The following is a 12,541-nucleotide window of genomic DNA, read 5'->3' as shown; positions in this document are numbered from 1 at the left end:
ATCAAAGACCTGGTGGGCAACAGAAGAGCGAGTTGACTAAAGAGGCACAGTTCCATTGGTCTTTTGGAATTTGTTTGAGATTGTAGCTTGTAAAAACAGCTCGTTTACAAGTACTGTAGAATTAACCTCTTCAGGGACAACGGTTACTTACAGTGGACCATCTTATCATGCTTGCAGGTTATCATTATTGGTTCATGAAAGGGTTAAAAGACTGTTGAAAGCAAAACCAAACTGCCTGGAGAGCTTGTATGGAGGATTTTGTCGACATTTTCAGACATAAAGGTTAATTTTGTATGTAAACATATTGTTTTTACTCTCTTATGTTTTTTGTGATGTTAGATGCCCACCCCCAGGTGGATGGCCGGGGTCACCACCCCTGTTAACCTTGCCCCACCTCAGTTTACAAATTTACATTGTGTGACATGTGGGCCTGTTTGCCAATTATATGCTTTTATCTTTCTTTGCATTGTCCTCTTTTAAAGGGACACTCACTTGCATGAGATAGAGCCACCCTCCTCAAAACTGGCTCAGTTTAGCTCAACAATCAATCAGGTGCATAAAGTGGTTCTAAAATGATTAAGCCATGGGGTGTTTTGACAAAAGTATTCTTCTTTGAACATAACAGTTTCAAAAAGAAAAAAAAACAACGTAGCCCATTTAAACGTGAATATGTCAGTGTTTGACGAAATGTTTTAACACTACAAGGATTGGAGGCAGAGAGGAATAGATCGAAATCTGGATGAGTCAGCCATGTATCCTGGAGTCACCCATACATGGAAATATCCGTCGCGAATTCTGAAAAAGCATCTGGCACACATGTAAGTACTCACTCTCTGATCCCTGTGTCAGATCCAGCCTGGTTTCATGTGGGTTATGCCCGGCAGCGCTACTCCCGGCGATGTGCAAGGACCAGCTGACAGCTGATTGGGGGTCCGCAGACCAGCCACACAGGCTCTGTTCAAAGTCACATACGGCCCACAGCGACGGAGTGGTGGCTACGACACAAAAACACGCACATGCGGTCAAGTTTGAGTTTCACAAAAGAAAAAACATCTTTTACGTCATGTTAGACCAATTTCAATGACCGCCGACATCCCTCTTTTCTTTCTCCGAGTCCTGACATCTGGCTTGGGTAAATTGTGTGCGGTAGCTGGCAGGAAACCGTATTTGGTAACTTGAGATTATGTCTCAAATTGTCATTGCCTGTGCCAGCATCGGACCATCATTCTCAGCGGAGGAAACAAAACTTGATCATAAAGATAATAAGGCACTATTACCAAACGCATTTGAATATAGTGACAGTGTCAGCGAAAATGCACGGAGGGAATACAACCAGAAAAATATGACCATATACTGCATCCGTAGAAGTTCAAAAATCTTGCACAACAGTTGACATGTTTCATAACATTAGATGAGGTCCCTATAAAGGATTAAAAGAAACATCCTGCTTTTATACTACTTTCATAGATGTTCAGCGCTCATGGACACAATTCAATTAGTTGGGACAAGCATGAATATTTCACTAAAACGAGGACACTGCCGGAAATGGAATCGAATGTATTCCAGTACATGAAGTCAAATGCATGCACTTTTAAGGGCAATAAAATAGCATTTTCCAGTAAGATGACTTGCCAGAGAGAAGCCACTCTCTTGTCATATTCATGTGAAGCCTGCGTGCGCGCGTGAGAGGATGTGAGGTCTGGTGGCCGCAAGATCCTATTTTCATTCACACAGAGCTTCATCAGGGACTTTTGATTCCAGCAGACTTCAAAGCGCAGAAACCCAGCGGTGCACGATGACATCAGCAGATTGACCTTAAGTGCAGCCTCGTATGGGCTGGTTGCCTGGATGGAGATTGTGTGTGTGTGTGTGTGTGTGTGCGCACGCACTTGCATGCACGTGTGTGTGTGTGTGCGCGTGTGTGTGTGTGTGTTTACCAGGCCTCAGTGCTGCAGTGGACTGTTCCACCCTGGGCAGCGTAGGGGTCGCTGTGTCAGGCATGGTGGTTGTTTCTGCAAAAAAAAAAAAAAAAAGATGTAAGGTGTAATTAGTACGGATTACACAACGGCCTTACATATGCTTAATACTGTTGAGCATTGAGAACCACCACCACAAGTTTATTTGATGGAATAATGTTTAGTCTTCAATTCATTTGAAATATATTCCGCACTTGCCACACACACACAACCACACACACACACACACACACACACACACACACACACAACCACACACACACACACACACACACACACACACATATGATAGATGGCGCACCCACGGCGACCTTGGTGTCAGCGAGCCCACGATAAATCTAAGAGTGGTGCAAACACCAACACATCAGCTGTGGGTTTTGTCAGTAAACTGGCCGTGATAACCACTTTTCCAAAGTCGCTTCTCTAAACACCGGCCCAATGCCCCTTACACGGTCGCATACACACATGCGCCGAGTGTCGACATATGTTTATCTGGTTCCTGTCACCAAGTTTTTTCAAAGAAAGTACTGACTCTTATCTTCTGTCTTTCACTGACCATTTTTTTTAAAGCTTCCAGTAGTACCTCAAAAGCTTCTTTTTGGGGACAAACATTCAGCCTCTCCCTTACCCCTCAACACACACACAGAAAGTGAAGTCTAAATGACTTCTTGCTCGTCTCCCTGAAGAATGCTGAATGTCATCTATATGTATCATTCATACGTTCTTCCAGCCACAGCGTCTGACAGGCTGTCTGCTGTGGTCTGGTGGCACCTGCACACACCAGCCAGTATATGTCACAGTGGCTTGGACATTTACTGTACTGAGAGTTTCCACAACTCACTTGATGTTTTGCATGATTGATTGTTGAACCCTTACTTGTAGTAATATTTACACTTAATACATAGCCTTCATGAGACCAAAAGTGGTTAGGAATGAGCGTTCAATTTGCTGTGTGGGATTTTTGAGGTTGTTGATGCCATTGGTTCAAAACTGGTACGTGTTAAGTGGTGCACTTAGCCTAATTAGTCAATGCCTGATTGTGTTGAAAAGATAATTCCGAGTGACGATCCTGTGGTGCGGAATGATTAGGTTTTTTTTTCCCTTCCAGTTTATTCTTGTTCAATCTTGACAATCGCAAATCTGTGTGTATGTTTTTCACCACATTTCCTTCTTTGTATTTTCTGACTGTTTGGATGCTCGACTGCAATACTGCCTCTTACTGGTCAGTATTGTTACTACTACATAAATCTGATATATCGTACGGTTTCAATGACTTCAGATTTGTTTTTTGTAGTCGACGCTAAATTGACATCAGTTAATCAATGATGTCATTCATTTTTCTCGAGCTCACTTTCCAGACTGCACTTGGTTGCCGGGCACACCCACAATTTGTTCCTCCAATCACATTCAGATACTGTGTCTTCATTCAACAGACAGGACTCCAAATTCTCACACTAGTTCATTTAACACTGCAGGATAGCTACTCGCAATGCGTTGCACTTCAATAAAAGTAGGAGGAATTGCCTGATAGAATGGAGCAGACAAACAAAAGGGTTGAAGGAGATATGTTTAGAAATAAAGACATGACAAGGTTTGACTCAATTATTTTTTGTTTGGCGGCATACTGAGTTTTTGGACCAGACTTTCTACAGGTGACATCGCACAAACACGTGAGAGCAGAAAACAAGAAGAAAATCGGAGAAGTCCGATGCGAGTTTGTTGAAGTCATTACACGGTGTGGTTTCTCGATTGTACGCACAATGGAAGGATTTGTAGTTAAAAAAAAAAATTCAGACTACTGTCCCAACACACGCAAACGGAGCAGGCAGGAACGAGTACAGTCAATTGTCACGACACCGGATCAGAAGTTAACACAGGATACTGTAAGTAGCTGCCGGCAGCTGACATTAAGCGCTTTTAATTCGGTGCCCTTTACCTCTGTAATTACCCCCCTCTTGAAGAGAGGGAAGAGGAAGTGAGCATAGGGAAGGGCAGACAAACATGAAAGACATCACCTATTCAAGTGTCTCAGCGTCACCTTCCATATTAATGACCACACACAGCGTTTGTCAACCATATCCTGGAGCCCCATTTCATCTGCTTGATTTTTGTCCTGCAATCTGTTTCAATCCTTTCTCCGAATCAGTTTGTAAAATACCAGTGTAAATATGATCCAATCACCTGAATTATTAAAATTTTTAGAATTGTTCAGGCTGTTGGTTATATTTTCTTTTAGATTCCAATAATCATCCTGCGAGTGGAACAAAAGTCTTGCAACTTCAAGTGAGAAACAGGTGCCGAGTCCCCCCCACCCACACACACAGCCTCAGGCTTCATTCTAAAGCTGCTGACTAAGCAGCCTGAGGTGGAAACAGAGAGATGAGAACTGTTCAATTATGGAAAGAGCTGTGGGTATAAATCTACCTCTGTCTGCTTAAATAACGACTACCCACATTTTGTGTGTGTGTGTATGTGTGTGTGTGTGTGTGTGTCAAACAGAGAGAAAATACTGTGAATACTTTGTAAGTGACAGCGCATGGTGTGGGGAATTCCTCTTTTTAAGCATCTAATGACAGACTAAACATCTTTGTTTAGGCGTAACTGCAGAACTAAGTCGGTGTACCTGTGGCAGAATTATGACTTGGTGATAAAAGACAACTTTAAGAAGCAAAATGACTTCAAATATTTTGCAACTTAAAATTTTAGATTGGTTATGATGACGAATTAGGAAGCCGAAGGGTTTGATAAACACTGTGGGAAATTCTTTGGTGATCCTGAATTATAATGCCGTCTGTCAAGGAGCGTTTAATATGTAAGTACAAGAGTATTAATGGATGAAATCCATTAAAACTGCACGCCGATAATACTTCTAAATCCATCAGTGTGTTTAAAACAAAAAAATGCCCGACAATGCTCCAAGAAAGACGATGCAAGTAGGACCACTGATACTAAATTGCTCCCCGGCCCATTGTGTAGGCTCGTAATCGTCGCCTTAAGTGTCTTGCTCACAATCAAGAGAAGACGCTTCTGGCAGTGAATGGCTAACAATCACAGAGAACCGCAGGAAATGAGTTTAAGTGTTGCAGAAGCCATTACACTAAGTATGCTATTGACCACAGGTGCCTGTCACTCAAATTTTAACAAGGTCATGGCTGACTATACTGTATATACCTTCCTAGATTACATATTTGTTCCAGTAATTTATTAATGATTCAAAAGAGCAATTTTCTTTCAAGTTGGAGATAATTGAACTCACAAGTAGAGTTCATGAACTGAATGATGTTACATCAAGTATACTTAGCTGGTCATGTCTTTGTCATAGTTGCTTGTTCCCGCAATACTACTGGTTTTACATATTTGGCCAATAAAGATGATTCTGATTCTAATTCCAATGAGAAGGATTTGGAAGAGAAATTAACGCTGTATATAGACAATGCAGTGAACTGGCGATCAATCCAGAGCGTAGCATGCTGTCGCCCAAAGATGGCTGAGATACACGCAACTTCACTCATGAGGACAATATTCTTAATGAATGCACATTTTTCAAATGTAAAACTTTAGAGTGTATTACTGAGGACGGATCATGTTTTTTTTTCTCTCGTTATCATAGCACACATATTAGATAAAATTGTGTTTTATTTGTCATGGCCATGGGATTCTTGGTCACCTAGTTAGATAATAATGTTTGCTATTTGAGGACGCTCGGCTGATTTAGCTGAGCGTCCTCTAATATTCTCCATTTTGTGTCTGTCGTCCATCTCCCATAAAAGCCGACTGGATATGTGTCTGGATACATGAGGTGCAATATGATCCAAGGATGCTATGATTTAAAATGTAAAAAAAAAAAAAATCGATTCTCTTCGTCAAATCAAAATCGTTTTTTTGATTCTAATATGTATATATTTTTTGTTACATCTCTAGATGGATAACATATTCATGACTCCAGAATTATTGCTTTTTGCTGAAACAAAGTTGAAAGGACAAGACCTAAACGCGTGAAAGACAGATGGCTCCGTTCAGTAGCACGATGACGAGCTACAACTTTTCCTTACGAATAATGAGGTTCGGGAGTGAAGGGAAGGTGAGGAGGTTGCGGTTTGTGTGAGTGTGTCTGCGTGTGGTGGGGGTGTTACAGGAGCCTTGGCAGAGATGGGAGTGATTACGGCCTTGTGATGAAGGGGGAATGCAAAGGGAGGGCCGGGAGACGGAGCGGCGAAGCCACACGCATTTACAGAGTCGACCTCCTACGCTGACATTAGTTTCCATTGCTTGTCATGTGTTTATACCTGCTGCTACACAGCAGCTCACATCTTGGGCTTCGTGGAATCGGCTTGAGGGCAATGATTATGCACCATCTAAATACAGCATATACCTGCAGGTCGCTTCTTTCCATTCATGGTGGATAGTACGAGTAATAATGAAATATTTGACAGTGCTTATCATGAGTTTTATTCCGTCTCTCTCTGTATATAACACTTAACAGAATATTTTAGGCTGATACAGTACATGTATGTAATTACTGCTACTTGATGAGAAAACTCATATTTTCATATGAACACGTTGTATTTATAAGAAGCAGTGAGAAGGGGCCGGCAGAGATAGATATACGGTAGTAACCGAGTGTGTTCAGAGCTGAGGCTGCATTCCGGCAATTACATGAATATATTTGGAATGGAGCCATGTCTCACATGTGAAAGCTATCAGTGATGGTGGACGCGCACGCACACACGCACACGTTGAGAGCTAATTCTTGAATTTAACTGGAATGAAAAAAAGCTGGAATGACTAAATGCGATATCTGCCATGATATGAGAAGCATATGTGTGTGTGTGTGTGTGTGTGTGCGCGCTTTATGTGCACAATCCAAACGTATACAATATGACACACCAAAGACTCTTAGATGACATACACAATTATAGTACAATGTAAAAACATATTTATTTCCCTTTTAATTTGACTTCAGTCATGGAAATTTGACCAGTTATCCTTGAGCAGTACGAAAGCCGGACAAAGTGAAACGCAAGAGGTCCTTAACTAGTTGCCCTGATGGTGATGTCTTCAATTGCTCATTTACCAATCCGCAGTATCATTTGTAGTTATCTTGGAGACACGCAATATGGACGAAAAGTATTTTGGCACACTAAACAGCAACGACAGACATCAACAATTGCTTAACACACACACACACACACACACACACACACAGTCTCTAATAAGATTTGTGTCTGGGCGCCTGATGTTATTGTGTATGAAAGTGACGCCCGAGACTCGCAGCCCCATTTGTACGGACGGCCGTGATATCCCTCAAGTGGCCTCACCATCACACTGCTGCTCTCGGCTAAAACGAGAGCTAAAGCATTTCGACAAGAATAAACCTGTTTATCTCAACATGCGTATGTACATATTTGCCTGTCAGCCAGCCAAAAGCAAGGTGCAGCGTAAAAGTGATGCAGATGTTCTGCTTGCTTTGCGCATTTAAACCATGAGCAAAATCTGACAGCCACTAAAAATCTCAATTACACGTTGCCTCAAAAGCTAGCGTGAATGATGAAAATGAGGTCTGTGTAAATAATATTGTGGCTTTTTTTCCCCCCATTTTCACCAGCAAGGATTTGGTAAAATAATGAGACGCTAAACGACAACATTGTCCCCACCCACTAAAAAGCCGAAATGCATAACCTCATGTTCCTTGATTGCAATTGGCTGCCGGGATTGTTTTATAGCAGGAAATTGTTTTGCCACCCTGAGGCCTTGAGGTGACAGCACCAAATTGTAGAGTATGAAAACGGAATAGTATATGCTTTAGGACGTTTTCAAAACGATACTTGAGATGCAATTACACCATTCCATGGATTTGAAATGTGAAATTGCACGCAAACGAAGAATGCTTCAACTATTAATGCAAGGCGCCAATATGTAAGAAAAATCCCCAAAACGACTTGTAAGGGATCAATGTGATTGATTTGTTCTTTTGGTTAACACATGTGAAGTACGTGGAGTTTACGGTGCTATGTGTAGTTTTGAACGTTAAAACAGCACAGTGATAGCACTGGGGAGTGCGCTCGACTGCGTTAAATAATTGCTTTTGTAATCTGTAAAATTTTAGCTCAATCAAGCGCGCACCACAAACATCTCAACAAGTGGTTTTGAGAATATTTCTTGTTCTATTTGGCTTTTCTTGTTCTATTGCGTGTACTAGTTGGACATACAAAGTGTGTCCAACTTTTGTGTTTATGGGAGAGTTCCCCTTGCCTTGAATGTCTTTTTATTTGTTGCGCCGGCCGCATATGTAAACAGCTGTGCTCAACGGACTGAAGCTGATATACACTGTTAAATATTTTATCTCCTATAGCACAGACATGCACAATGACGAAAAACAAAAAACAAACAAAAAAACCCAGTGTCGAGTATATCAACAAAGTCATGGGAACGTTTTTGTTAAAAAAAACATTGCGATTGCACGGCTGGCCAGGTCACGGGTTTAAGTTCCGCTCTCCTTACATCACCGAATGTCCCGTAGCTTTAAGACAATGAACACTGACAAAGAAGAGTGAAAACACACTTTGCTCAACGATGCCGTAACAGGAGCAATTGCTATGCTGTGAAAATGTGAGCGCTGCTGCTGTAATCATGTCCAAAGCTATGATCGCATCCAGAAGGCGAACATCTGGCAAGCAGACCCACAAAGGCTATTAAACAACTGCAATAGGCAAGAGATCAATTTGCGTCGCGCTCTTGGTCGTGATGTCCGCGAAAAAGATGTCAGGCTATAACTCGTGACAGCAAATGAAGTGAAACTGAGAGAAAATGTAGAGCTCGTCCCGTCGAGTCCACTCATCTGGAAAGATTAATCTCATCGACAAGATGTGGAAGTGCGCCTGAGGGGATTTTCGTTTATTTGTGCAGAACTTCATTTCTGTCATTGACAGAAATGATATCGATATCTAACACCTATTGATTATCCGGATTGTATTTGACAACAGTTGCCTTGAATTTTTGTCATATTTGTGTTAAACCCGGAGGATATGCGCCGTCGCTTCCCATCGCGATCGGGCAGCCGGCCAGTCTTAACACGCTGAGGCGATACGATTCCCCTCAAGGTCTCCGCCATCGCCCCCGCTCACGAGTACGCTTTGCCAACAGGCCACTTCACGTCCATTGGTTCCCTTCACCTGTCACAATATGACTGCAGCACTAACATCTACTGGTCCATGAAGGCGAAAGGAGGGCAAGTATTACGCTTGCATTTTTAATGTGGCCTTTGCAACTTTGCTTTTATCCATTACGGGCGCAAGGAAGTGCTTGTCCTTTTGTTTCTTTGACTTCCTGTATAAGCCAGAGAGAAGGACTATACTCGCATGATGTATGGACAGTACAGGCTGAAGGAATATTAAGGGCAAAAAATAAATAAAAATGTATGTAGCATTTGATAATTCTGTCTTACGTTTGCCTTCGCCTTGCCTTCAGTCACCCATTAAATAAATCCATACATGCATCCAGGCCTGTTGCGCTGCCCTGTTATGAACCAATGGCTTGTTACCAAACATTAAAAGCTTGATGACTAGCAGAAACCTTGACTAGCTACGCGCATTGAAATCTCACGACACCATTTTTATATATGTTATTACCAAAACAAATAAACAATACGGCGGTGTACACAGATGGAAAGGACTGGTGGGAGCCCCCACTTGACCTAGACATGATAATCTGTGTCGAGACATGTTGCAAATGCCAACAGAGAACGATGATTAACCTAACCCGCAGTCTCACCAGCGGAATGTACAAAGTGAAAGCTTCTAAAAGCTTAACACACACACACGGAGCTCAACATCAGGACTGCCAACCCAGCAAACACACACATTGGAAGACGACCGAACAATAAAACACCAACTGTAAGCATACACGTCGATATTTAAAGACTTAGTGGTGACACGTCAGTTGATTTACAACGGTAACATCATGATTTGAATAAAAATATTCAATTAATAGCGAGCGTTGTGTCAACAGATAAGTATGCAGACACTTAAGTGGAGACTGTGAGTATAGCCCCGTGTTGCATGACGGCGTGTATGCGCTTACCTGGCAGGTCACAACCGAGGACTTCCATCCTCATGCCAATTCCAGCAGGCGACCACCTCTCGGGAAAAATTCGGATGTACTGGGTTGTTATTTCATCAAAGCGTCGCACCTCTGGCGTATCATAGTGGCTGTTTCCCTCAAAAATCTGGCGAAAAAGAAGAACAAAGAGTGGTTGATGTTTTGTTTCTTCTAGAGGAATTCTCGTCATAAAGATGAGTGGCAGGACAATTTGATGATTTCCTTTTTGGGCTTTTTTTTGTGGGTAAATGTGGATAAACACGAGTGCTGCTCTGTATTGAGGACAGTCAACAAGAAAATGTGCCTCCGCCGATGACAGACGCTGGCTTGACTGTCAGCTGTTACAGTCCGGATTCTTCTGCTATTTGCGATCAAAGAGCTTGTCTCTCGAGTCATCGCTATTTCGGAGAGTGCAGGTAAAACTGTCAAGAGAATTAAAGCATAAAAATATTGCAGACGTCCCCCTTAAGTCACACGGTCCCGCACGAACTATTGATTCCCGGCACAGCATGACACGTGCCATAAAAATAACAACAGAGAGAGACAAGGTCCTTTGATTGCCAATCAAAGTGGCGAGACGACACCACATCGCACAGAATTTAAGCCTGCGGAAAATGACAATACGGGTTTGTTGAACCGAACTCTCGCTTCTGTCCTCTCCGTGAAACACACATGACGGATTTCCCACGTTGCTCATTTGAAAAGACGGGCAGATGAGAGAAAACGTCAGAAAAGCCAGACGCTCAGTAGTACTATCACAGCTCTTAAAGGCAGAGTCCCCTCAGTGAGGAGAGTTTAGAGCCCCCCCCCCCCCCCCGTCTCACAGCGCCTTCGACTGCCAACAGTGCGCGGAGTGATGATGCAGGAAAGACAATTTTTAATTACACCCATGAGAGCGGAGTCGGGGATGAGTGAACGAGACGAAGACAGACGGACAAAAACAGCATGAGAGAGAGAGTACAGAAGACTGAATGTGGAGCGCCGTGATTAAATTGAATTTTTAAATGAAAAATATCATTTCCCAAGAATTACATGGCAACGAAAGAGGATTTCAAAGTTTGCCAATATTGCTTGTGAGCTGTGAAGAAAATCAATTGAACAAGACTCAAGAGTTTCGTGAACATTCAGCAGGATTAGTGTTGTGACAGACCAATAATCCCTGTTTGGAGATGATCGGTCTACACGAGTGCTTAAATCTGATCTGATGTCGTCGACTAACCGTCCATACGGAATCGTTACCTTTGCAAAGCCCGTTTTACTGTCCGTGATGTACGTCCACTCCTTTCCGGTCAAACTGTGAGCCAGTTTATACTTCCTGACAAAAGCTCGGTTCTCGGCACTGGTGCTGCCCTCCAGGCCTCTTGCACCTTGCGTGATGACGCCACGCACCATCTTGGGCACGCCGAGATCCACCTGCAGCGCAAACAATGTTGCATCTGTTGTTCATTCACATTCCACAGCACAGAATCATAGTGATTGATTACTCTGTCAGTTCCAATTTTTTATTTTATTTAAATGGATGGACTGAAATAAATGAACTTTTCGACGATAGTATACCAAACAACCCTCCCTCCCCACCCAACCATTCCATCCATCCAACCAGTCGGGAGAAGTCATACGAAGCCATCAACGTACCTGCAACCATTCTTCTCCGGCGATGGGCTGCGTTGGATTGGGAAACCATCCTGACCGACTGGCCACAAGCCTGGCGGCGCCCATGGAGCCGTGGATGTCCCTCATGGAGGACGCCAGGATTTGCGAGTCCGCCAGGAGTCCAGACAACATGCCTTGTAGCTCTGAGCACGGAGCGTCTGAATAGAGGAGGTGAAATCCGTATGAATATAATATCTGGTGATCAGTGTAAAGCGGACACCACACGTGTAAGGGGAGTTGATGAAACGCTGTAGGTCAGATTGCGGAATTGGACATAAGGTTCGCCAACAACAGAATTTACCAGAAGGTCTTCAGATTGGACTACTCCTGAACCTGGTGGGAATTGCTATTTTGCTCATTCCCCGTTAAAATGAGTTTGCAAGGAGATCGAAGATGCTGTGGGTGGGTGTTTTCATTTTTGTTTTTCTCTCTCTCTCTCAAGACTGCTAAGTCTTGGTTGTTTTGATTCTTATTGGCTTTGTTCTTCAATAATTATGAACAAAATGTTCTGGATGCAATCCGCCTCGCATTCCAATGTCAGATTGGATCAGATCCAGCGCTGCCCAGCCTTCGAAAGGCGAGGAGGTATCGATAAAGCTGACAGATGGATGTAGGCTTGATCTCGGAGGGAAATTTCTGCTGTGATTTTTCTTTTTGAACGAATCTTCCACTTTGCAGCTCCTCTGAATGGCTTTCCATCAAACCGTCAGAGCATTTTTGCCTTCATGCCACTACAAAGTCGATGCAAAACTTCAGCCGAGCTGCAGGATTCTTTGTGGGGAATTGAGTCCCAAACGGAACACCAAAATAAAAGT

The 12,541-nt window shown here is 42.9% G+C and overlaps 1 protein-coding gene across 2 annotated transcripts in view; it reads right to left on the bottom strand.

Moving 5' to 3' along the window:
* LOC127611118 (neuropilin-2-like) overlaps positions 1 to 12,541 on the bottom strand; it is an 84,948-nt gene that overhangs the window by 18,230 nt on the left and 54,177 nt on the right. For both annotated transcript variants that reach the window (XM_052081452.1, XM_052081451.1), the window contains exons 9-13: positions 11,709 to 11,884; positions 11,313 to 11,486; positions 10,056 to 10,200; positions 1,938 to 2,012; positions 831 to 995 (exon numbers count right to left, since the gene is read on the bottom strand). In XM_052081452.1, the coding sequence (XP_051937412.1) occupies positions 831 to 995; positions 1,938 to 2,012; positions 10,056 to 10,200; positions 11,313 to 11,486; positions 11,709 to 11,884 (735 nt within the window). The remainder of the gene's footprint in view (positions 1 to 830; positions 996 to 1,937; positions 2,013 to 10,055; positions 10,201 to 11,312; positions 11,487 to 11,708; positions 11,885 to 12,541) is intronic.

The sequence above is a fragment of the Hippocampus zosterae genome, chromosome 12 (genome assembly GCF_025434085.1).
Source record: "Hippocampus zosterae strain Florida chromosome 12, ASM2543408v3, whole genome shotgun sequence".
Taxonomy (NCBI): Eukaryota; Metazoa; Chordata; class Actinopteri; order Syngnathiformes; family Syngnathidae; genus Hippocampus; species Hippocampus zosterae.
The sequence above is the reverse complement of the archived record's forward strand: the minus strand, read 5'-3'. Positions and strand labels throughout refer to the sequence as shown.